Source organism: Rhamphochromis longiceps, linkage group LG15 (genome assembly GCF_057381845.1).
Source record: "Rhamphochromis longiceps isolate RC_006_pf linkage group LG15, R_longiceps_female_GT1.1, whole genome shotgun sequence".
Taxonomy (NCBI): Eukaryota; Metazoa; Chordata; class Actinopteri; order Cichliformes; family Cichlidae; genus Rhamphochromis; species Rhamphochromis longiceps.
The window spans coordinates 7,175,068-7,200,693 of record NC_140571.1 but is presented as its reverse complement, the minus strand read 5'-3'; the positions used below and the strand labels follow the sequence as shown (position 1 = coordinate 7,200,693).

The 25,626-nt window shown below is 42.9% G+C and overlaps 3 protein-coding genes across 7 annotated transcripts; all 3 read left to right on the top strand.

Moving 5' to 3' along the window:
- The first annotated feature begins 179 nt into the window (after window positions 1-179).
- Window positions 180-8,012, top strand: LOC146651934 (very long chain fatty acid elongase 4-like). Its single transcript, XM_085381666.1, has 7 exons — window positions 180-458; window positions 1,756-1,847; window positions 2,441-2,628; window positions 3,812-3,892; window positions 5,029-5,200; window positions 5,324-5,451; window positions 6,974-8,012. The coding sequence occupies exons 2-7, from the start codon at window positions 1,781-1,783 to the stop codon at window positions 7,268-7,270; spliced, it is 933 nt and encodes a 310-aa protein (XP_085237792.1). The 5' UTR covers window positions 180-458; window positions 1,756-1,780; the 3' UTR covers window positions 7,271-8,012.
- A 3,192-nt stretch (window positions 8,013-11,204) lies between these two features.
- On the top strand, window positions 11,205-20,897 carry LOC146651933 (microtubule cross-linking factor 3-like). Of its 5 annotated transcripts, none has more exons than XR_014907618.1 (9): window positions 11,205-11,267; window positions 11,349-12,385; window positions 12,959-13,183; window positions 13,371-13,529; window positions 13,845-13,913; window positions 14,492-15,223; window positions 16,708-17,396; window positions 17,708-17,837; window positions 20,888-20,897. XR_014907618.1 is itself a non-coding variant. In XM_085382413.1 (9 exons), the coding sequence occupies exons 2-8, from the start codon at window positions 11,642-11,644 to the stop codon at window positions 17,822-17,824; spliced, it is 2,709 nt and encodes a 902-aa protein (XP_085238539.1). In that variant the 5' UTR covers window positions 11,205-11,267; window positions 11,349-11,641; the 3' UTR covers window positions 17,825-17,837; window positions 19,587-19,726. The 5 variants fall into 5 exon arrangements, 4 of the variants coding, with proteins under 4 accessions (XP_085238539.1, XP_085238541.1, XP_085238542.1 ...); XM_085382413.1 differs by lacking the exon at window positions 20,888-20,897 and adding an exon at window positions 19,587-19,726 and having other exon boundaries at window positions 16,708-17,370; XM_085382415.1 differs by lacking the exon at window positions 20,888-20,897 and having other exon boundaries at window positions 14,492-14,761; window positions 14,837-15,223; window positions 16,708-17,370.
- A 107-nt stretch (window positions 20,898-21,004) lies between these two features.
- Window positions 21,005-24,798, top strand: LOC146651932 (uncharacterized). Its single transcript, XM_085382418.1, has 5 exons — window positions 21,005-21,148; window positions 22,455-22,784; window positions 23,187-23,266; window positions 23,358-24,255; window positions 24,357-24,798. Exons 1-5 carry the CDS (start codon window positions 21,005-21,007, stop codon window positions 24,612-24,614), a joined length of 1,710 nt encoding a protein of 569 aa, XP_085238544.1. The 3' UTR covers window positions 24,615-24,798.
- Window positions 24,799-25,626: the final 828 nt, after the last annotated feature.

Below are 25,626 nucleotides of genomic sequence, written 5' to 3'. Positions count from 1 at the left end.
ATATGAATAGCAACGAAGCTAGTTTGCTTCTTAATTATCTAACTGTTTATATGTACGGTTAGTAAATGCCGAGGTTTATCACAAGTGCGACAACGCGAGCACGGCCACGAGGTGAGCTGCCATCGCCTGATGCGCGTGAGACGGTAGAGTCGATTCCCGCATGCGCAATGCGCTCTGGCTTCCCTGCTTCCAGGAGATTGGGAGAAGAAGATGCGGCTGAGCGGCCGGCACGGACCGACTGCTTAACGGGCAAACCTTAGTCATAGGTCTCCACTTGCCTTTTCTTTTGTTAGTTTCTTGCCAAATTTGCTGCTTGATGTCGAATTTGAACAGGAGCAGCGAATGAACTGATAAGCTGTAAGGGCAGAAGAAGAAGAGGGGGAGCGAAACAGTTACTGACAGGAGTTGGGCATCATATTGCCACCGGATGTCATTATACGCTTTTAAATATCGAGGACGTAAGTAAATGCATCTTTAAAAACTATTGCATGAGTTTTAAGTGTTATTGTAATGCGGTTTTGAGTATACTTTGTTCTTGTGAGTTTATTATACATGAAAATTAAACATTTGAGCTTTAATTTTGGAGTTACTTAGAGAGGGGACGAGCCTTTTGTACACCAGAAATAATGTATTTAACGCTGGCGGATGAAGAATCACATTTCTATGGCTTGCAAGCTACAAAGAACTATAGTATCAGCCCTCAGTGCCTTTCAGCTACCACCTGTTACCACCATCCGAATAAAGCTGACTGGAGTAAATCACTTGTTGGACCCCTTTTAAAATAAAAAGGGCGATGTGTTTATTCTTTTAAATCCCCATCATTGCAAAAATGACAGTATCACTGCTGTGCAGTGTGCAGGTTGTATTGTCTGTTTTCCTTTCTTTCTTTATTTTTATTTTTTGCGTATGTCATAGCACATATAGGCAGATAACCATCCGGCAGGCTGTCAAATGGTTGGGCATTTGTTCTTAGGCCTACATCTAAGCTCGTTGATCAATTGAATGTAAGCCTCTTGAGCGGTCAGGGCGAAACCTGCTGACACATGCGCCCCAGTCTTTTTGTTCTTGCACAGACCCGGTTAACCCTCTCTTATCTGATCTCCCTCCGCGGCCCTCTGCTGCTCAACTAAACCCTGGACCCTGGATTGGATGTGATGCATCCTGCAAATAAAGTTATCCTGATAAAGCTATGAGCAACTCTGTGCTCAACACTCAACACTTTCCTTCCACTGAGCGCTCACTGGTGGGCAGTAGTTACTGTACACTTAGCAATTAATTATTTAAAGGGCAGCTGATCTGACGCATAGGATTAATTATAGATTAATATAGAGACACCTGCTCCCAGCTCTCAAGTGGATAAAAAGGGTTTGTTATGTAATGCTGCCTTATCAATGGGGTGCAAATCGCCCTCTGCATTATTACTGTCTCATATGTGTGCGTTTTTTATTTGTGTGCCCATTATTACTCAGTATCCTCCATCCATTTTCCTGTAGTTATCTGTAACTGATGGGAGTGCCCAGCAATCATAATAATCAACTTCCTGTGGAGGTTTGTGGTGAATAGGTGACTAATGTGCACTTTCAATGGAGAAAAGAGTGAAAAGAAAAAACTTCATCATGCATTTATCATAACATGCATTTAACATATTATTTGAGCTGTTGAAATGTTTGACTTTAGTCCAGACATCGTTTACCAATACAGTGTAACTCTAGCTGATTTTGATATTCTGCTCTTCTCTCTCTCTCTCCACCACAGTGTAATCTAGACCAAAGGCAGAGCCATGGAGGTTGTAACGCATCTTGTGAATGACACTGTAGAGTTTTACAAATGGAGCCTTACTATAGCAGGTAAGCTAGGATCTCTTGCTTGGAAACAACACGCAATAGGAGCTTTCACTACATACGCACATCTGTGGGGTGGCAACATGGTTTGTTCAACAGTGGCTGCATAATCATAATAATGGATTATTATAACTTCACCAAAAGTGATCGATGTCTCTTGTTTTCATCATCATGCAGTCGTGTGTATGTGTAGATGTGCTTGCTGATGGTATATGGAGTGAACAGAAAACTGCAAAAGTAAACATACTTGATGCTTTGCAAGTGTGTTTACAGCTACGTGCGTGTATCAAGTGAAAGAGGAACTGCAAAACTAAACTTGTCAGCTTATTTTTGAGCCGGGAAGAGTATTTTCACCTTCAACTTACATCCTCTGTACTGTTTTTATAGAGCTAATAAATGAATGCCAAACTATAACTTCTGTAGCTTGTGTTCTTAGTAAAAAATAAATAATAAAATTAATAAAGATTATGAGGGTTTGTGGATCAACTTTACAACATATGTTTATTAATGCTTCAGTTGAATCTATCCTGATATTTACAGCTGTAACTTGTGTTTTTCTTCCCCACCCTTAAAATTAACTGTAACCCCTTTACCATCAGACAAGAGGGTTCAGCACTGGCCCATGATGTCCTCTCCCTTCCCTACTCTGGCTATCAGCTGCCTGTACTTGATCTTCCTGTGGGCAGGACCTAAATACATGCAAGATCGCCAGCCCTACACACTCAGGAAGACCCTCATAGTCTACAACTTCAGCATGGTGGTCCTCAACTTCTACATCGCCAAAGAGGTGAGTGCCATTGTAGCCTTTGAAGGACCGATCATAGCTTAAAGTGGAGGTACTAGATGCTTAAAAGAGCCACGATATGGTGCTTGGCAGATTCTGGGCAGAATCTAAATTGAAAATACATTTTTTGTCCATCAAACTTACAAACAAACATAAAAAAATACTTTACAAAGCACTATATATTTTGTATATACATGAAATATACCTTAGAGCTTATTAAAGGAAATGGATGTATGACACAGATTCTGCAGGTCTGTGAATTCAGTTTCCAGCTTTAAAGATTGTGGATCTAATCAAATGAACATTTTATTTCTTTCCCTAATAAAGAGAAAATATTTCAACTTAATCTTACTGTCAAATAACCATTATTTGCACAAGTCAGAAGCGGCTGCAGTATTTTGTGGCTACCTTTTTTGATGTTAGCAATAATGCTCATATAACATGTTTGCAGTGAAGCCCACAGCATGAACATCTGTCACTGAATGCACCAAATAACAGCATTTCAGTCCGCTCAGAGTTTTCAAAACTCTTACCTGAGGGGGTTTAATGTAGCTTCCTTGATCACCCATTTTCTCTGGTAACTCCATTACGTGGATGGAACTGCCTTTACTCCCTACTAGAAGAACCTGGAGGGCAGCCAGTAAGATTAGTGTGGAAACCTTTGTATTGAATAAATAAAGACATTTTTAATTTGGTGCGTCATATATCCAGTCAACTAGAAGCATAAGACGTAGGAGAAATTCGATTTTTGGATATACATATTTTTTAACTGTCTATGTGACTTTAAATGAGTAGGCATCATATTTAGTGATTTACATTACCAAAGTCTTGTATTGCATACATGGCAATGCATCTGCAAAACATGTTCAATTCTACAAGAAAAGAAAGTGGGGAGATTCACGTGAATTATAGGAGCACATAGGCTCTTTCACTAATTTGATCTTTTTGAGTCAAATTTGTGTCTGCTTACATTCTTCATGTATTTTTGGATAAACTGAAGGTCCTATCTGCACAGAATCTCATGTTCAGTCCTGCTCTCTGTGTGCTGTTAATGTTTTAGCAGTGCTTACGTGAAAAAGGGTAATTGAACAGGAGTGACTTGCAGTAGTTGTCGGTCTCTCCAGATCACAGGCAGGATCTGTTGTTCTGCTCTCATCCTTGTTCCGACTTTGTGTCCTCTCATCAGCTCCTACTAGCCTCCAGAGCAGCCGGGTACAGCTACCTCTGTCAGCCTGTAAACTACTCGAATGATGTCAATGAAGTCAGGGTAGGTTCCCTCGCACGCACAGACATCTAAAAAGCAATCTGTGAACATCCTTCGCACACAGTTTACCTCTGCACTGGACATAGTTAGGGTAAAATAACATTAATATGACACTTTTTAGTATGACAATTTTTTTACTACTTTTACTAATCTTTTGTAAAGCAGTGGGGCTGCAGTATTGACACAGGAAAGAAGAGCCACATTTCTTGACTGTACATATATCACTATAAGCATGAAGGAGAGCGAGGGCTGAGAGATACTGTATATTTCTAATGATTTCAGCACAAAGAGGGTTTGGCTCAACACTCAGAGGGGCGGGACCAGTCAGTCTCACCACCCTTAAGCTCCGCCCCATCTCCACCTTTAGGCTTCACGCTTTCATGATGGCCTTAAGGATAAGAGATGCCAGAGCAAGATGGCTTAGAGAGCAACCTTGTGTGCTGTGTGTCACAAGGGGAGTAATTTGTACTGCGACAGAGTTGAATAGGATAACAGAGAGAGAGATTTTGACATGCTGTGTTAGTATAAAGGAGTTACTAAAAATATTTGATTTGCTGATCTCTCCAAAGATCCTCAGTTGCTACATTTTTCTGTCATCTAAAGATTTTCTATTAGTACAAAGGAAACTCAGGCAAAGAATCTGCTTCATTATTTGTGTACTAGGAAGAATACCACGCTAGAGATCACCACTAAAGAAATATTAATATATATTGTACCAATAACTATGTAAATATATAATTTACATAGTTTACAATAATGTTATTTTATGTGGGATTCTGATGTTGTCTACAGTTGCCATTGGCTTTGTTTACAGTGATCTTAACTCCATGTAATCATTATTTGCAGAACATTTGTTACCAGCAATGTTTCACTGAAGAAACCTTCAGAAAAGGAATCAGAAACAGGCTGTAAATAGTTAAATATGACCTACATAGGACCTTAACCTCCTCTGGAGGTCTTGTTTAGGATGCAAGGGATGTAACAGGTCTGTGTTGAGAAGAGTGAAATATAAGATGCAAAAAAGTCAGAGAAGTCAAATGTAATGTCCCATGCATTGTCTCAAAAGGTTTATTGACTTATGTGACGGATTCACCTCGGTGTGCTGTGATAATTCACCTTGCCTCATTTTATATCTTTAGATAGCCTCGGCTCTTTGGTGGTACTACATCTCCAAAGGAGTGGAGTTCCTGGACACTGTCTTTTTCATACTGAGGAAGAAGTTCAACCAAGTCAGCTTCCTCCACGTCTACCATCACTGCACCATGTTCATCCTCTGGTGGATTGGAATCAAATGGGTTCCCGGTGGACAATGTGAGTCAAAGAATCAGACTAGAGCTTGTCTTTGTACTTGGAGCTGGAAAATAGGCACATTACGGCTGTTTAGTAATAACACAGCCACCATCACCTCTGATATAAATGTAACTGTTTCCACAGCATTTTTTGGTGCAACCATCAACTCTTCCATCCACGTCCTCATGTACGGGTACTATGGCTTGGCTGCCTTGGGACCTCAGATGCAGAAATACCTCTGGTGGAAGAAATACCTCACCATTATCCAGATGGTAAGTGGCACCTTTAGGGATGCATCATATATCAAATAACTTGACGTTATTGATTGCGAAAGTTTAGCCAACAGTTTTTTATGCTAACATGGTGTGATTGGTGTTTTTTGCCTCTCCGAATTACCTGAGCTAATTGTGAGGACAATGAAACACACTTTGGGTTTCACTTGCCTCAGAGTGATTATTAGTGACAATGGTTATCATCTAAAGATCCACTGATCTGCTAATATGTGAAGCCCCTAGATATAGTTTGCACCTTCATCCAGTTATAATAAAGTTTACGCAGAAACGCAGAGCTTATGAAGCTAATAATGAATTGCTATAAATGTGCTACAAATGAGCGCTTAATTAATTTTTTGCTTGTATTTAATTAACTATATCTGAATTTGTTGAACTCTTACAGACTTAATTAGACCTTTCCATCAGCAATGAGTCTTTTGAAGTCTGCCACATTTATGACTGAAAATTGGTTGACAGTGTATTCTTTATTCCACACATAGGGAATATTAATAAGATAGGATAAGACAAGATGACCTTTATTAGTCCCACGTGTGGGAAATTTGTTTTGTTACAGCAGTGGACAGTGCAAAGTTGCATAGAAAAATTAGAGAAAAAACACTGGAATAATATATCTATGAGATACTGTACACAATAATAAAATACTATATACAATCGAATAAAATAGAATACAAATGCTAGATACAATTGATTATAATACAACGATGCCAGAAAAGAGTATTGCACTTAGTGTTATTGCTATTGCACATGTGTGGATGTGTGTGTTTGATCAGTTGAAGTCTTTGTTGTGGAGTCTGACAGCAGTAGGGAGGAAAGACCTGCGAAATCTCTCCGTCCCACATCGTGGGTGCCACAGCCTGCCACTGAAGGAGGCAGGCAGGTTTTAATATAATGTTATATTAAAAAATCAACTTTTAAATCTGTAACTATATTTTCCTCTTAGATCTTCACATTTTAAAGATTAATACAATTGGGTATCATATCAGTATGAAACATTATTTAATTGTTATAAACTTTTAATATAGTGATAATAGGCTTTTAGGAAATGTTATTAGCATTGATTCTAGAGGTTCCATGGTGTAGTAGCGAACACATTAGTCTAGCACAAGGTGGATCCCTGGTTTGATACTGCGAAGAGATGCAATCTCAGGGGATCACAGGCTAGTCCCAGGTCCCAAGACTGGATAAATTGGAGGGTTGCATCAGGAAAAGCATCCGATGTAGAATTTGTGCCAAATCAGATATGCTGATTCATCCACCGTGGTGAACCACTGGGATTAAACTTGGGAACAGGAGTGAAGTCAGCCCTCTGAAACAGCTGTATGCATGAGAAACACAAATATGTAGGCTTTAGTGTTAAGAAGTTAATCTGACAGATCTTCGTTTGTTACTGATTTCTGCCTGTTTCAGTGATAGCTCTGATTTTAGTTGGTAGTTGTATATTCAAAAATTCAGACTGCTTCTTCTGTGTCTTTTTAATCTTTTTTTCTTACATACTCACCAGATCCAGTTCCACGTAACCATCGGCCACGCTGGCCACTCCCTCTACACCGGCTGTCCGTTCCCCTGCTGGATGCAGTGGGCTCTGATTGGCTACGCCGTCACCTTTATCATCCTCTTCGCCAACTTCTACTACCACGCTTATCGACGCAAGCCTGCCTTTTCTCGGAAAGGAGGGAAGCCCATAACAAACGGCTCCTCTGTGGTGGCTAACGGTCATAGCAAAGTGGAGGAAGAGGAGGAGGACGATGAGGAGGACAACGGAAAGAGGCAAAAGAAAGGAAGAGCGAAAAGGGAGTAAAGCAGGAAACGGGGCTTGCTTTGCGAAAAGCAGACAGTTATTTTATAGGCCAGAGAAAGAGGGAGGGGAGGGGAGGGGAGGGATAAACAGAGTTCAAACCAGACGATCATCCCTGCAAATAAAGTGGATGGATGTGATTAGGGACCAACTTGATGAAGTGAATGGTTAGCAGTGTGTGTTCACTGGGTGTGTCTGTAAATGGTTCTGGTTTTGAGGGGACGAGAGTGTCGGTTGTCTCCATGACAGCTTTCTTTTGTAATTAAATCCAGATAAGAAAAGAAAATTGCTGTTCATGTAGGCCCACCCCCCCGTTCCTCTGTCCAGCTCTGTTTTGGACCATAGTAGGACCAAAATATTAAAGGAACCGCATCCTGCTCAGCATCCACTTACTTTCAACCGGAATCCACCTCCAACTTTTGTACTCTGGATTCCAGTACTGTTTAAAAGCTTAATAGTGTTTAATAAGCTAAATTAATTTATTTTCTAGTGCTTTCAATGAGTATCAATTCATTTGGGGCAGGGATAGCTCAGTAGGTAAAGTGGTCGCCCCATGATCGGAAGGTCGGCGGTTCGAATCCACTTAACGGCTACCCTGAGGTACCCCTGAGCAAGGTACCGTCCCTACACACTGCTCCCCGGGCGCCTGCTTAGTGGGCTGCCCACTGCTTCACTGAGTGAATGGGTCAAATGCAGAGAAAAACAAGTAATTTCCCCATGGGGATCAATAAAGTATCCATTATTATTATTATTATTTAAACTGTTAACAAGGGGAAAAAACATTCAAAACTCTGATCTTTCTTTTTTTTTCTTTTTTGGTTTGGGGGGTAATCATTGTTTACAAATACTTAGTTTACCTTAACATGGCTAGCAAAGAAACAAAAAAACATGTCTCTACATTATCTGCCATCAACTCTTTGCAGTCAGCTGCACCATCTACCAGACTTCAAATTTCACTGTCTTCTCTGATTTTATTTACCTGTGCTGCACTTACAGAGTGATACACTATTTTCTTTATGTGCTTTGTGGATTAAAAACCTGGTTTTAAATACTTTTGAGGGGGGCGGTGAAATTGTAGGGTTTTTTTTATAGAGTCACGCTAATTTATGATTATCTTTGTTATAATACACATTTCTGTGGGTCGTTCTTTCTTTTTGCTGTGCAATGTAGCTGAGGTGCAAGAATAAGAGATTGATGTACAGCTCAGTATTGTCTCACTGCCACGTAGAACGGACGGGGAAAGTCGTCTTGAGAAGAGCTTCGTCTTTTTTTTTTTAAGGAAAAGGATTGTCTTATTAAAACAGAAGTGACACAGCTTTCCCTGGCTGCACATATAACTGAAATAAAGACAATGTCAGCACCCCATAGGTTGCGTTTGTGTGTCTTTGTGCTAGTTTTGGCATTAGCGTCTGTGCATTCAGCTGCAAATCATCTGCTAAACTACCAGAAGCTAGTCTTCCCATCCTCCAACTTTCTCCCTTTGTCCTACTTACTTCATCTCTCCTATTTCCATCTGTACAATGGAAAGAGCTCTTATAGGTGAGTGTGTGTGACAGAGAGAGAGAGATAGGCAGAGGTAGGATGTGTGTTTGGCCTGCTCAGACAGATCTGCCCTAATCTTTGGGGGCAAATTGGCTTTAGCTCCAAAAGAGCTTATTTCCACGTCACTCCATAGGTTACTCAGGAAAGCGGGTCACTGAAAGAGAAGCCTTCACTAATCTGCCACCAGGTTGCTACTGCAACTCTCAAACTGCGTGGATTAGTTCATATTTGGCCTTGAAAATAGTTGATTTACAATGTGAACCATGTGTATTTAACAACTTCAAGATATTTGAAAAGAAATAGTAAATTCATCAGCCTGAATTATAACTCTGCCATTCTTGTGACACTGCATGATCTTTCCACACACTCACATTAATTTTTTTCATCATCCTGTAACAAGCAAACTACAGCCCACTCTTCTTTCGCCACACCATGAGTCACTAATGGCATCTATTCAATTATTTAGCCCCTATCATTTTCCTCGTCCATGCCTTTTCCTGTGTCCCGCAGCCTCTGCTCATTCTCAGGCCGTCATTTGTGGCTGCATGTCTGGAAAGTCAATTGCAATTCTTTTGCATCCTTTGTTGTATTTTTGCAAGTTCTCTTTATTTCCTCACATAATTTTCCCACATTCTTATCCCTCCTTCCTAGCATACATGCCCTACTCCTAAACTCCTACTTTCTTATAATGGTATACCTGTGGCTATTTTTATCTTTTTTTTTTCCACTGATGTCGTTAGCAAGGAGGTGGAAGGTTGTAGATGTGAATGATAGATTGGGTGAGATGATTGAGAGGAAGTAAATTTGTCCTCCTTGGGGACACAGAAGGATCTAAGCCAGCGACTAATAGGATTGCAGAATTGCCAAGGCTTTTCTATCAAAGGCATTTAGCACAGGACACTATAACCTGCATGCTTGCTGCTGTTGCTGCAGGAAGCAGAAAAAACATGTATGCACATGCATAAAATTGACCACTATTGCTACAGTTTGATGTGGAACTTAAAACATATGCATTCATAAAAACACACTGCTGCTTCCTGAATGTCTTCTTTCCTTTTGTGGCACACACAAACCTTTACACAAAGACAATAGAAGTTGTAGCTGGGAGACCCAAGTGGGCCAGTTTGCTGGAAGGGTGAAGGGTCAGTTTTCCGGAGGGGGTTAAATCCTTGCAAACCTGACCTGGGTCTTACTCATCTCATTAGCAATTATATTACTAAGGAGCTCATTCTAGCTGAACAGAGAGTGGAAACAGTCAGCGTTTTACTGGCTCTCTCTCTCTATCTGTGAGGCAGATTACCCTCTGGGCTTCTGCATAGGCAGTTTTGTGTATGTAGAGCACCCTCTGTTGGGCCACGGTTATATTTCTTGATTATTTAGAGGTGAGAGGATGAGCCCAATGATACAAACCTGTTAAAAATGTAAATATAAACCAAATAAAATGCTGTGCAAGGAAGTTAAACTTCAATTCAGAACAGTTTAAAACCAGTGAGAGAGTAAAATGCACAGCCAGTGCGGTTAATTTTCAGCAATTCAGGAATTCAGCTCATGTTTGAGCATTTTCTCCTTGTTTCCTTCCCTTAAAAATGGCTTCTTGGCAGTCACACTTTCACTGAGACCATTTCTGATTAACCTTAAGTGAACAGTCAGGTCTTTACTGGATTGTTTCTTATTTCTTAAGTACATGACCTTCAGATATTGTTCATCTTCTGCTGTTATTTTTAGGCCTGCCACTTTTTCTTTTTAACTCCTGACTTTAATCAGTTTCTTGAAAATTTTCAAGCACAACTGCGCACCATGAAGAGATATAGCAAGTGTTTGCCAAATAGTTCTTTGGGAATCACTTTGTTGGTGCAAAAGTATAATTTTATGTCTGTTAAATGTGGTTATCATTGGCACTTTTCACAGATTCAACTAAGCAAATGGGAACAACTTCTGTGTTTTTGCAATGGGCTGCTAGCAATAAGTGCCTAAAGATACAATTTTAGCTTTTTGGAGGCAAAATAAAAGGAAATTATGGGTTGACTGAGACTTTTACACAATACTGCAAGTAAAAAGGAGTAATAAATAACAGCAGGACTGGATGTGTCAGGAATCTGACAGTTCACCTTTGCAGCTGGACCCACTGGAGGATTACACCAGCCCTTTCAGCAAACTGGAGCCCCAGAAATCGATGCCTGTTTCAGTATCAGTGAAGTGGACTGTATTCAAACCAACCAAGAGTAGTCTATTTCTTACATTCTTGTTAACATTGTGCAACATATTGTAGTACAACAATATAATGCTCTGAATATGAGACAGAGGAAGAGAGTGGGATATGTCTATAAGCACGAGGCTGTCGGGAGAGGCTGTTTTACTTCCTGTTCTGACGTCCACCATAACGTTTACGCCCCCGTGCCCCTGCCCTGCAGTGCCTGGTGGTACCCCGTGTCAGCGTCTCCTCTCTCAGAGGTCCGCGGTAAGGATTCAGCCACTATGTAAAATTCTAAATAAATGTTAAAACGCATTTGTTTTATTATTATTTTTAATACTTTTACAGAGTCGTGGCACCGCTCATGTGTTCCCCGCCCTCACTGGCTGTGCGTAAAGCTTTCGGGTCATATGCATATGGTTTGGGATGAGAGGATAGGGGCGCTGACAGCAGCGGCACAATAGCGACATCTAGTGGCTCACTGGAGGCAACTTTGAACTTTTAGAGTTTTTATGAATGTTTTGCTCATGTTTCAGTCAGGCTAAGATTTTCAGAAAATCCTTCTGTAGGGCTGCTTCGTTTTTCATCTATAAAAGCACGCAAATGCAGCGTGTGCGTGGAGTTTACTTGAGGTGGAAAAAATGAAGCCGACCGTGAGCGGCGCTGCAGATCCTTCTTCCACAGCACCGGCAGTCAACAACGCAGGCAGGAGGAGGAGGCAGCACCGGGCTCCCTCGCCGGCTACAGCCCAGGAGGGGGCATTAAAGATTGTTCCCAGACACCCGGGCAGCTCCAGGCCTCCTGATCGTGCACGGAGAAGCGGGGATCTTGGGTTGAGGGACAGCCTGAGCACCGCAGACAGAAGGGAGAGGGAGCCCGAGAGCCGCGGAGGGGCAGCTGTTCACCCGGATGGTGCTGAAGCTGAGCTTGTCAGACCAAACAGGGCGGATGCTGTCGAGGAAGATCCGGCAGATTTCCCTGTACCGACTCTAGGCTCTGCCTTAACCCGCTTTAAAGGTGACTCCACACAGCCTTTGTTTTCCGGCAGAGCTTATTCGCTGAAAGAAAAGGAGAGGAAGCCAGCTGAGAGAAGCGGACACGGGAAGAGAACCGACGTGTCCGCGGCCTGTGGAGCGGGCCTCGGTTTGGGTCTGTGGAAAGGGCGATGCTTACAGACTGAGCTGATTCACTTCCACCTGCAGAAGAGACTCAAGAGGAGGGGAGCCAAGATGCAAGCCAAAGCGGACAGCACTGGGACGTCGGAGACCGCCGTGGAAGAGCCGGAGCGGGCTGCAGAGGCGACAGAGGCGGGGTCCGTGACACAGCAGGACCAGGCCCTGGAGGAGGAGATGGAGAGGCTGCTGGAGGAAAACGAAGATCTCAAGGTTTGATAGACTTTAACAAAAACATTTTTTTAAATAAAATTAAAATACTTTAAAATACATAATCTCACCTAACCTGAATTGTAGGCCAATGCTAAAGAGGTGAAATCATATTAGAATGACACAATTCAGAAACGTCTTAATTGTCATGAAATGACAGATAGCATATGGGGTCGATTATGTTTGTAGGACAGGCTCTCTGTCTTCAGTGAAAACGCATTCGCTATTGTAACTGTATATCGATCCTGATGCTATTGATTAATACGGATCGATTATATCTTGTGTTTAGAAGGGACTACCCACAATGCCACAGCTGGAATTCATATGTTTGCAATGTTGCATTTATATATCCCTGAAATGAACTGTGGAGTAATAAAGATGATCAGACTCACATCTGGAAAATGATTTTTTTTCAGGTTGTATATTTTAACCTGAACCTGAAAATCTGTAATACGTCTGGAGCTACTAGTCAGACTCTGAACCAATAAAATCTCCTGTTTTCGAAGTATATACACCTCCTGCTGTCAGTGTGACACATGTAGCAATCACATCTTCTGTCTGCTATGATTCTGCTAGTGTGAGATTGAAGAAATGAGGGCTGAGATGGACGAGATGCGAGACACTTTCTATGAAGAAGACACTTGCCAGCTCCAGGAAATGAGGCGTGAGCTAGAGAGAGCCAATAAAAACTGCAGAATCCTGCAGTATCGTCTGCGGAAGGCTGAGAGGAAGAGGCTGCGCTACGCCCAGACAGGAGAGATCGATGAAGAGTTGCTCAGGAGTCTGGAGCAGGACCTAAAGGTAGGGGAGGGGAGGAGATGACTCTGTGTGTTAAGGTTAATATGTTATGTATGGGAGGTTTTAATGTAGGCTAATACGAACCATCACGTTAGTTCAATTATTATGCATTTTACAGCAGCAAAAATCAAGTATAACAGATTATTAGTTATTTCTCCAAAACAGCAGGTTCAGGTTATGATTATTACAGGTAGCAAAGGATGTGTCTGTGAGGCTCCACCATGAGCTGGAAAAAGTGGAGGAGAAACGCACTAAGACGGAGGAGGAGAACGAAAAGCTGAGACAGAAGCTCATAGAGGTGGAAGTGACCAAACAAGCCCTGCAGAATGAACTAGAAAAAACCAAAGAGGTGTGTAAACGCTTCCCCACATCCATCACCATACATCAGAGGAGCATTAAATGTAATGTGTCATAAATGTCCACATATATGAATATTAAATGATCGACCAGCAACTTCATTAGGTAATACCTGAGTTGAACTTCAGCAGGTCGCATTGATCATTCACCGAGTTACTCCCACGTGATTGGCTGAACAGATATTTGCTTTAATCAGCAGTTGAGTGGGTATACTTAACAAAGTGGCCAGTAAGTGTACGCATACAAGTATACTCATAAATACATTAAAAAGTCATAATTTAATTTCAATTGCAATGTCCTCTTATAGTCTCAAAAGAGAAGAGGAAGCAAGGACGTCCAGAAGAGTGACAAGAAAGCAGCACAGACTCCCACTGAGGTGAGATGCTGTTATGATTAAAAATAATTATTTTATTTTGTGTATATTTATACATTTTTGGCATAAATGCTTACCTTGCCTAAACTGATGCAGATAATTGTTAGGAGGTAGTTCTCTTAGGAAAATGTGCAGTCTCATGTGAACTGATGTGTGAATATTTAGTCCTGTATCAGCTATTTTTAAACATGCACTTCAGCCTGGAGACAGCCTGCCCATGTATTGAGCAGTCAGGCCAAAGAATAAACAGCTTTTACCCTGCAAACTCTCAGGGTCCAACCTGAGATTTTGCGTATGAGCTTCTGTGATATCCTGTTGTGTCAAATGTTTGGCTTTTCACTTCCAGCTACAAAGTTTTAGTGAAAGCTGAGGGTTTGCAGAGCTGGAGCAATTTTGTTAGACTTATTACATGCCAAGAATCCGCTGAGTCCGACGAGAGATAACCGTCTGGCTCAGAAAGACTGTGGCTAAAAAATCTGCTCTTCACTTTAATCTTAAGTCTTAGGTCTCAATGCAGAAACCAGCCTTCTTAACAATTTAACAAATTCAATGCACTTGAGTGTATACAGTTTGTGTTTTAGGAGGACAATGAGGACCTGAAGTGCCAACTAGCTTTCATCAAAGAGGAGGCTGTGCTTATGAGGAAGAAAACAGCCAAGATTGACAAGGAGAAGGACCGGCTAGAGCAAGAGCTGCAGAAATACCGCTCGTTCTATGGAGAACTTGACAGTACCCACCCAAAAGGGGAGGCTGGGGGGCCACCCACCACGCGTGAGTCAGAGCTGAAGCTACGCCTTCGGCTGGTGGAGGAGGAAGCCAACATCCTCGGGAGAAAGATAGTTGAGTTAGAGGTAAGAGCAGACTGTGTGAAATTTCTGAATGAAAGATCATGTGATTTTTGCACCCGTCTCCCTTTTTCCTTACAGGTTGAGAACCGTGGCTTGAGGGCTGAGCTTGATGACCTCCGTGGAGAAGGAGAGAGCGGTGGAGGCTCGGGTTGTGGAGCGACAGGTGGGCCGGGCGCAGGCCGAGGCCTGGGGGATGATCTGACAGAGCTCAGACAACAGCTACAGCTGGTGGAGGACGAGGCAGAGCTCCTGAGGAGAAACCTGGCTGATGCTGAGGAACAGAACAAGAGGGTGACAGCTGAGCTGAACAAGTTACGCTTTAAAGCTGGCACTCATGAAGGAGGTGCCAGGCATGGAGGAGGAGGAGGAGTTACAGGAGGAGCAGGCATTGATGGAGCAAAGGCAGAAGCCCTCCAGGAGGAGCTGAAAGCTGCAAGACTGCAGATTAATGATCTAAGTGGCAAGGTAAGAAAGGCGTTAAACACTGACATAATATAAGATGCTGATCCATGTAATTCATTTAATGCTTTTATAATTAGTATAAATATATGCATTTAGGTATTAATTAGTAACTCATTCCCAAGACTGAGAGTCCACAAACACAATTCCCTAACAGTCTGTGGTTCCAAATACGTGTGTTGCCATCGGGGAAGGTACTCTAAGAGTACCCTCTCATCTCTTCTTTCTTCTCTTTTTTAGCTTTCATTTATTGGCTACTATAAATATTGATGCTGATAGATCTGCAAACATTTAAAATCAGTCGATAGTATCAGCCTGCTTGGTAAATCAGTTGGGTTTTTGTTATGATCTGCAGCAGCAGATTTTGTGGAGCAGAGAGTGAGGACCTATTTGCAGACAATGTAAGCAGGAACAGAACTATAACAAAAGGCGAGCAGATTATTCGGGCTGATTGGCAAAACAGTACAAAATAAGGAAACTGAACTGAAATCTAAACTGGGAAAGACACTAGAACATGGGAAGCACTGGAAACATAAGCTGTGTCTCAATTTAGGGGCTACTTTAGCCGCGCTCCTAATCCATTGCCGCACATGAAAACTATTTTTATATTATTATAAAAATATTTGAAATACTAATTTAATTAATACAGTATTGCAAAGAGTAATAAAAATAATATTACAACAAAGTAGCTGTCGCCATTGTTGGAAACTGGAATTGGCTGGGCCGCGCTATGAATTCTGGGATAGGTTGGGCCACGAAGGATAGTCCCGACCTATCCTTCAAATTCAGGGAAATGAACGACGCATTTGTCGGCCGCATTTGGAGCAGCCTTCGAATTGGGACAGCCTTCATTGCATTGCTGTGACGTAATTGGCCTTCAAATGCGGCCTCCGAAGGATGCAGCCCCTGAATTGAGACTCAGCCATAGAACCTGAGAGACACAGGGGAAGACAGACAGACACTCAGACAAAGGACTGAGACAATACGTACACTGAGAGGTGATCAGGGAAGTGGAAACACATGGGAACACAGCAGGAACAAATTAGACATAACGAGATAGGGAAAGCAAAACTGACACAATGAACATGAGACAAGGACTATCAAAATAAGACAGGAAGTAGCACAAACACAAAAACTCAAGAGACTCAAGACATACAGAGAGATGTAGGGTGAGAGATACAGAGCGAGGGAAAGACAAGACAGTTTTACATGCACCTTTCACAGTTCTGCATAACTTTAAGTGGGTAAAATAACTGAACAGTTTTTACAACAGGGGAAAATTGCCCATAAAGTCCCAAATCATTTTTTGTACCAGGGTGTAACATGTTCGATCCTGCTGCAAAGCCTGGTATTTTAACATTGCAGCCTATGAGGATTGACTTGCTTTTGGAACCAGCCTGCAATTTATAGTTTTATCTGTCCACCCCAGAGGTCACTGCTTCGCCAAAACATCTTAAAACAGTTCATCTCTCTCCGCCTCTTCCCATCAGGTTATGCAGCTGCAGTATGAGAACCGAGTGCTCCTCTCCAACATGCAACGCTACGATCTGGCTTCTCATCTCTCCCTGCGGCCGAGCCCACGGGACAGCGATGCAGAGAGCGATGCCGGTGGCACGACGAGTGGTCGCCGAGAGAGCGACGAGGACTCCACCTCATCCCGCCTGCTCCCTCCTCACCGCAAACGCGAGGGTCCTGTTGGTGGGGAAAGTGACTCAGATGAGGTGAGAAACAATAACGGCAGCAGTCGCTGCTTGACGCCCACCCGGGGCCTCTACACCCCTACTGGGCCAGAGGGCGCCGCCTCCTCCGCCTTATCCCGCTTCCTGCCTGGTGGCCGGTGCACCCTGCGTGAGCGGCAGCAGATGATAGACATCCGCGTGGAAGCAGAGAGGCTCGTTCGCACCATTGATAGGCTCATCGCCGATACTGCGGCCATCATCTCGGAGGCGAGGGTCTACGTTTCAAATGGCGACTTAATGTTCGGGAGGTCCGGCGAGGAGGGTGGGGAAGAAGATGGGAGCAGAATCAGGGAACATGAGCTGCTATATCGCATTAACGCCCAGATGAAAGCCTTTCGTAAGGAACTGCAGGCCTTCATAGACAGACTGGAAGTGCCGAAGCTAGAGGACAGGGAGTCAGAGGAGCCGCTGTCGGTGAGAATAGAACTGAAATATCTCATGTGAGCACGTAAAATATGCTCGAGAGTTAACTGTATTTCTTCCTTTTTCTCTCTTTATCCATACTCCCGTGTTTCTCATCTGTCGGTTTGCCGCTCCTCCCTCTCCCAGATGTTCCAGCCAATCATTTTACTCATCCTCATACTCGTGTTATTCTCATCCCTCTCTTACGCCACCATCTTCAAGCTCGTCTTTCTTTTCACTCTTTTCTTTGTTCTGTGATGCACACCTCCCTTTAACACACGTCATCCTTTGGTTTGTTTTCCCTCCGTTGATTTTTTTTCTTTCCATCCCCGCATCATTTGTTGCCAAGGTAACCGACAGCACAGTAAAAGCTCAGCACTTACCGAGGTTGCACTCACATTGGAGGAAGTGTGGCCAGCTTCAGCACTGGAATCTGCATTATCATCACGCATCGCCATCTGCATAAGACGCTCGAGACGGTAAGTTACAGACAGGTTACACATTGCAGATAGCGAGTGGAACTCTAACATAATAATGCTTAATTTTAAGCCTTAGTGATGTTTAAACGGTTAAATTGCAAAAATAATAATAATAATAATTCACGCCCCTAAGTTGTCATAAATAGGAAAATTTGTCTTACAGAGAACAAAATTGTTTTCAACTGGACTGTAAAAATGTCTATTTCTGCTAAATGCAATTAAGCATTTTAATGAAGCGGACAGCGGGGATGTAGTTTCAGTCTCAGATGGCCATCTGAGGAGCTGCAACTCCTCGTAGGCTTCATTTGTAAGCACTGGAAGTGTCCACGGGGTTAAAAACAGCCACCTCAGAGACTTATTGTAGTACAAACTTGCAGCACGACAGACATCATCAAAGAGTCCAGTTATATAATATGTCCTGTGTGTGTGTTTGTGTGTGTGGACATTTTAAGATGTGTGCCTGTTTGAATCATAATAATAAATAGTCCAGTTTTTTTGTAGTTCATTCCTCACTGTGCGGGTAATAGCTGTGGATTTAAAGCCAACGGAGATATGTTGGCATATTTGTGCGGAACTTGTTTAAGCCAAAATGAAAGTTTGGTCATATAGGTTTTATTCTGACTGGATGCAATCTGAACCACTTAGTGCTACTTAGTACATTAGCTGTTGTAACAGGACTTGACGGCAGCGACATCGTCTTTAATTTGTAGAACAACACTTGCTGTGCCGCCCTGCTGTTGTTGTTGCCTCAAAGTAAAGTAAGGTGAAAGTTTGTTTCTGTCCCACCCCTGAATTCCTGAAGGGCTTAATTATTCATTTGGGAACACAACAGGTGGAAGACTAAGGCTGATTTCACACTGGAAGGAATTCTGATCATCACCATAAGAAGGGGTCAAGGACCCCAAAATTCCCAACAGGGTCTTGATTAGGGGTTGCTATTAGTAATTGATGGTGTGGCAGATGAACAGTAGCAACTGTCTTCAGATGTTCACCGCAGCAGAATGAGTCACAGCTTTAGGTTACTCCAGGACATGGATGAGAGTGTGCATATTTTACTTCTTTGCACCATTTGAAGCATAAATAATGTGATACCTCTAGTGAGTGTGTGGCTTGATTGTTAGTTTGAAGTATTTTATATATGTATGTATATATATATATTAAAGCTTTAAATATTAAATTTAAAGATTTAATATTAAATATTAAATCTCTACAAATTAGATGTAAATGCTGTATTATTATTTTTATTATTGTTTGTGTGTTGTTGTTGTGTTTTTGTGACTGTCTCCAATAAAGATATTACTCCGTGTGACACATTATTACTCAGTGTCACACGCACTCATTTGGCATCCCTTGGAAAAATGATTTGCAAGCTGGGCACGGTCACAAGGCAAAATCTGCCCAAGCGTCCGAAAGCAGAGTAGCAACAGAGAAGCTGATTGGTCGAGAGACCGCAGCAGCTGAAATAGCTATGTAAACACTTTCCCCTCTCTCCGCGAGCCCCGGTAATTATAGCAGGGATGCTGGTGACGACAGTTTGTCCCATCGAGACTTCAAATGCTGGAATAAGTTTGACAATATGATATTTGACCTCCGCCCCACGTAAACACCCGGGAGCGGTATAAAGTGTGGGTACCCCGGCTGGAACAGAAGTTGTTTACCCTTTAGCTCAACGCTCCCCGAGGAGGAGGACAAGGGGATCCTTTAAATTCAACCCCTGAGGTTTTTTGTTTTTTTTTTTACGTAACACAGTGGAGGCAAAAGCGAGGGGGACGCAGCGGAGAGAGGGCAGTTGAAAATAATTGGCGAGCAGGAACGGTTGAAAGGACCGAAGAGACCAGGGACTAGACTGAGGAGTTACACCCGAGGGCAGATATAACTTTTACGTAGAGGTAGGTAAGAAAAGCTGTAAATTACTAAAGTGGGAAACTTTTTTATTTTATTTTATTTAGTTTTAATTATCAACATATACAAAATGAAAATTGAAAAAATAATAACATGATTTTTTTGTTTTCTTTAAAGATTTATTCTGAGTCATGTTCAGTTTGATCATTTTTCTTTTGGCTTAGTGTCGGGCATACTTTCTGTTCCCCTGTGCCTCTCCCCTGTCCACAGGACGTGCAGTCACTTTACTATGCATAGTTACAAGATTATTAATATCTCTACTCTTACATCACAGATGGGAGGGAAGTGGCTGGTAAATTCGGGCATTTTCTACCAGGATACTTGTAATATTGAGTGGCGGCATCATCAACAACAACAACATCAGAGAAGCCTTGCTGTCTCAGTTTACCACAGCAGTTAGGCTCTTGCTCTTGGCTGGTTTTAGGGAACTGGCTCGCCGTCTTGGATGCATCTGAGGTGTTCCGCAGTTTAATCTCCAGGAGGACGTTTTTAATGTTAAGCCCCACTTAAGAAGCACTGAGCTCAAGTAGGATTTTAAGTGGTTCTTTAAAGGTCAGATGCAGAAGAGATAATGATTTTTTAAACCTTCTTACTAATAGACTCTGTCACAGTTTTGCAATTTTTGTACATTTATGTTTTTTTTAAATTAGCAAATCTTATTGTAATGATTATCAGTATAAACATGATAGGTGGGTGTAGGATATAGGGTGGATAGAGCAAAATGCCTAACAGGTGACATCATGTGTGCACATGGGCACTCTGATTCATGCGTGAAATGTTTTTTCTTTGAAATGCCCGGTCAGGCTGGAGGTCAAACTGACCAAGAGTTGAAACAGATGGCTGTGGCACTGTCGTGTAATAGTTTTGTCTACACGTGCTGCATTGGTAGTTCTAACATGCCTGCAATTATTGGTGAAGAATTCCAAAAGCAGCTGTAAATATCTGACCTTCCTGAGGATAGAAGTATTCAAGCCAAACCCAGATGAAAAAGCCTTGACTGAAAAAGTAGAAATGGGTTGATCAGCCTTTTGATTTCAGTGTCAGAAACAAAACCAGATTTTGGGCTACTTTATATAGAAATACATTGAAACACATTGAAATTAATCAACAACGCTTGTTGTCTGTCTTCTATTTCTTTGACTTTTTAGTGTTTCCAGGCCATTAATCCTTCTGCCCCTTGCTTGCAACCCTTTGGTGACCTTTGACCGAAAAGTGAAAGGGGGGGAAGTCATTTGAAAGAGTGTCTGGCTATTAAGCAGCCTGTCATGGCAGCTATAGATCTGGAGCGAGGGCTTGAGCACAGTGGTTGTGGCTGGGGGCAAGAGAGACCAGAGCTGATGGACAACTTCGACTCGGAGATGCAGGAGTGGGAGGACCAGCTGCAGGACATCCAGAGGAAAATCGAAGAGGTGAGACGTTACATAAACAATGCAGGACTTTTAAATGTACAGACTGTATATAAAATATGGCAGTGGCCACTGTGATGTCACCCGTTAGCTTGTGGACATGCATTTTGAAACCTCAGCTTTAGTATTGTGATCATCGCTGTATTGTTGTGGAGCCAAACTGACCTTTGGCGTCACTAACCATGCTTGCTAGCATTACCAAGGTGCATTAATGAATAATGAAAGGCAAATTTGGACATTTCATGTGACTGGTGGGTTGTACTGGGATCGTGTGCAGTTTTCTTGAAGGTGCATATCAGCTTTTGATAAAACATATTTATTTTTGCTCTACAGTTGTGCAGTTCAACATGGGTCTATGGCAGGGGTGTCAAACTCCAGGCCTCGAGGGCCGGTGTCCTGCAGGTTTTAGATCTCACCCAGGGTCAACACACCTGAATCAAATGATTAGTTCATTAACAGGCTTCTGGAGAACTTCAAGACATGTTGAGGAGGTAATTTAGCCATTTAAATCAGCTGTCTTGGATCAAGGACACATCTAAAACCTGCAGGACACCGGCCCTCGAGGCCTGGAGTTCGACACCTGTGGTCTATGGGGATTAACTTTTGGTCGCAGCCTCAAGTGGTCATTTGAGGAACTGCACCAATCTCAGGTTAAATTTAGCCAAAATTGATCCTTAATCACACATTGCATCAGCACAAACAGTCGATGTATCTACGCAGTGTTAACTGAATAGATACGTGCAGATTTCTACAGACTCTGGGTCAGTGGGTGTAAATTGTACTTACTAATACTACAACCTACTGGTGTGGAAGTGCAAAAGTAAAATTCAGTAGATTGATTTTGTGATAAATGATGGTCTCGATGTTTAATTTAAAGTGGAGTTATTTTGTTTTTGTTGTTGTTTTTTCTTCCCAGAAAGATGTATCAGTTATCTCTCAACATGACCACGTGTGGTACATGTTGTGTTTTCAGTGAGGAGCTTTTGTGGCCCCTAGAGTGTGTGTTAATTGGAGTAACATGTGTGTTTGTGCTCCATAATAAACTGTTGGCAGCACACAAACTGACACAACCTCTTGGCTTTGTTGGAGCAGTGATGCAGATAAATGTTAACAAGCTGATTAAACTGTGATGTGCTGACAGATATGCTGGACACACACACACACTGTCTGAAAAAGGATACCAAAGTATTGCACATTACAAAGATGCAAATTGAAACAGGTGCATGTGTGTAATGGTATTATGAGCTTGTCAGAAATCTAAGTTAGATTTTAAAGTAGTTTTGTAATCATTAATATCGCTGCTTTCCAGCTGTACAATGAAGTTCAGGCCCGCAGAGGAGCAAACGATATCGCCGCTGACAACCAGAAAAATGGCACCCCGTTGGAGTGTGGCCTGGGTCACCATGGCAATGGCCTTTTTGTGCCTGACCATCACAGAGAGAGCCACACTAGAGCTATAACTGTGCCACATCACTATAGTAACGGCTGCAGCTCCAGTGGGTACAGCTACCCTGTGTCTCATCAGAACGGCTACGGTTTCTGCCACGCCAACAGCGTCTCAGAGATTGGCGACCTGCTGCAGGATTATTTGGGGGCAGGGAAACAAATGGGCCGGAAGAACAATGGAGCTCGCCACGTGGTAAGTAGAGGAAATAAATTCTCTTATTTCCCTTCCATGTGCCTCATGTCGTTGGCATTTGCACGCCCGAAGGAACCCGATCAGTAAAAGTATAAGTAGGGCTTTGGTCAGGAGCATATTGATTACAGTTCCCTGTAAGTCTGCTTACACAGACAAGCTGCCAGATAGGAGCTAGTTTCACATTCTGTCCCTGTACCTGACAGCAGTGGAGAAGAAAGCCAACTTGCCAAGTGCAACATGAAAGTACAGTAGATAAGAATAGATTGAGCTATGCTATATTGAGTGGTGGGGTTCAGTTTTGGTAAAGATACAGTAAAGGGTACCTTGCCAATGATCTTCCAGCAAATATAACAGCACAGGGTGATACAGGGTTATTTTTATGTCACTTCTGATCTCTTTCAGCGCTTCAGTGACACAATCAAAGTGAGCCAGGACATCGCTGCATGCCAGGGTGAGATTGAAAGAGGATCTGGAGATAAAAGGTAAGAGGCTGTATGTGTTTTTCATCAACTCTTTATAGTCTGAGAGGATTTTTGTGCCTTGTTTTGAGTTATTTTCTCTGTGCCGAACCAGGCTTGGTAAAGAACAGTTTTTCGGCAGTTTCGAGGAGACTGAAAACAGAAAGAACAGAGTGTCTCACATGAGAAACTCCCCCTGCAGAGAGAGTTCCCCCAACAAAGAAAACTCAGCCAAGCCCCCTCTTGGACAAAGGGATGCTCCTGCGCAAGCACGCTCGCAACTCCAAGGGACTGCAGAATCTCCCGCTCTGGACAGGAAGTCCTTCAGTGCAGGTGTCATGGGTGACAGGAAATGCAGCAGCCCCTCTGTTCTCAGGAAGTTTGGAGCCATGCTGCAGGAGAATGAAGGTAAAATGCTGACAGAATCTGGAGTGGTTACCCATCGGGGGCAAGCTCCAGAAGCAAAGTGTCCCACTCCCAGCTGTCAGCGCAGAACTCTGGGAGCCGCTGCAGTCGCCGGCAGGTTGCCCACCCGTGTGCCTACCCAGAAGTGCCAAACGGATTCTGACGTGCTGACAGCAGAGATAGAGCCCAGCCAAGATCGGGGGTTAGCATTAGACCCTGGAAGGCAGAACTACAAGGATCAAAGAGGAGGGTACAGCAGTTCCAAAGGATCCCAGTCTGGTCCCCAGCAGTCTCAGAGGAGATCACAGGTGGCAGGGAGCCCAAAGATTAGACCCAGAGCTCACAGTGGGGCAGACAGAGATGGAGGACTGGCTCGAGAGAAATCAAGAAAGGCTACAGTGGAGCAAGCGGAGCCCAAAATGGAGCACAGGGTTTCAAGTGCTCCCTCTGTAATCCATAGGGGAATGTTATCAGGACAGGAGTCGACTCGTTATGGCCAGTTGAGGGATGAAGGACTCATTGAACTGCTGGACATGCTGGAGATCCAACACGAGTACAGCTCCAATCCCAGAACAGGATACAAACCCTACAGACAGGAGCCACAACAGGTAGGTAAATTTCTGCTTCTTTTTTTACTATAAATTTGATAAACCTGTAAAAAAAAAACTGTAGTACACCCTAACACGCGTACCACTGTGTTTGTAACCAGACAAACCAAGCTGAGTTGTCACCAGCCACGCCTAAGAAGAGCTTCTCTCGCCCTGCACGGCCGGCCAACCAGCGACCTCCTTCCAGATGGGCCAGCCGCACCCCTCCTGCCAGAATCACCGCCCCCTCAGGCCCAATCTACCGCCCACCAAGCCCACTCACTCACCCCCCTAGCCCCATGACCAGAACCCCAAGCCCTGCCATGAAGCACCGGCTTCTTATTTCTTACTCTCTTCCTACTGAGACCGTCATTATGTAATAGTTCCATTCGAACTGAGCTTGTTCCCTTCCTCTTTTTTTGTAAATAATTTCTATCAAACAAGAGCGCTTCGTTTTTGTTGTGAGATAAAACACATCCACTACATTCTCCAGTGCTGCTGTGGCTTTTAAATCCTTCTGTGCCTAAACTTTGCCAACACATCACCATATCGGCTTTGTTGTAATCCTGCATCGTATCTATAAACTTCTTTATTTTATTTTTTTTTGTATTGAATTTCAGGTGTTTTCTGTGTAACGTGACGAAGCATGCAGCCCTGTTTTGAGGGTGCATGCCCGTGTGTTTGATCCTTACGGCTGCTGTATTATCGACCGTTCTCCGTTCTTCCAGCGGCCACTCCTCTAACTGTCAACAACAGTGTGTTGTACTGTATCACATTGTCAAAATATATTTAAGATGTCGAAATAACAGCTGTGACAAATGACTATAATATGCCTTTAATGTCTTTTTTTCTTGGTAATAAATATGACAGTGCTTTGACATAAAGACTCGTCTCTCTCTGCGTTGAAGGACTGCATTGTCTCACTCCATTAATATTGGCTCATATTGCAGGACGTTGCCCACTGATGCCTGCTGATATCCAATCACAGCATGCCAGTGAGATGGCAGCTCGTCCAGAGCTAGGCGGCTTTGCAACGTGACATAAGCTATTTGAAACAAGCTATGTGATTACTTCCAGCTTCCAGATTGGCATATGACACAGTTTTGATTTGTTGGGTTTAATCATGTTCTTAAAAAAAAAAAAAAGTGAAATGATGATGCTGTTAAGCACATAAACACCGTGCAGCGTCCGTTCAAGGGCAGTTACGTTACCTGCCGTTATCGGGATATTCAGCGTGCGGCACAGGCAGAGATGACGTCGCATGCTTTGTGTTTCTCACCTCATCATTCTCCCATCAACAACCTCTGGGGCACCTGACACCTGCTTTGGAGCAGAGGAAGGAAACACATTGACACACTCACAAGTTTACACACTGGCGCTGAAAGAACATTT

Bases quoted from the DNA above. Each gene is read 5' to 3' on its own strand.
- LOC146651934 (XM_085381666.1), top strand. From the start codon at position 1,781: ATGGAGGTTGTAACGCATCTTGTGAATGACACTGTAGAGTTTTACAAA. The intron at 3,893-5,028 runs GTAGGTTCCCTC...TTATATCTTTAG, and splicing joins ATGATGTCAATGAAGTCAGG to ATAGCCTCGGCTCTTTGGTG. The intron at 5,201-5,323 runs GTGAGTCAAAGA...CTGTTTCCACAG, and splicing joins ATGGGTTCCCGGTGGACAAT to CATTTTTTGGTGCAACCATC.
- LOC146651933 (XM_085382413.1), top strand. From the start codon at position 11,642: ATGAAGCCGACCGTGAGCGGCGCTGCAGATCCTTCTTCCACAGCACCG. The intron at 15,224-16,707 runs GTAAGAAAGGCG...TCTTCCCATCAG, and splicing joins TTAATGATCTAAGTGGCAAG to GTTATGCAGCTGCAGTATGA. The intron at 17,371-17,707 runs GTGAGAATAGAA...TTTGTTGCCAAG, and splicing joins AGTCAGAGGAGCCGCTGTCG to GTAACCGACAGCACAGTAAA.
- LOC146651932 (XM_085382418.1), top strand. From the start codon at position 21,005: ATGGCAGCTATAGATCTGGAGCGAGGGCTTGAGCACAGTGGTTGTGGC. The intron at 22,785-23,186 runs GTAAGTAGAGGA...GATCTCTTTCAG, and splicing joins ACAATGGAGCTCGCCACGTG to CGCTTCAGTGACACAATCAA. The intron at 24,256-24,356 runs GTAGGTAAATTT...GTTTGTAACCAG, and splicing joins ACAGACAGGAGCCACAACAG to ACAAACCAAGCTGAGTTGTC.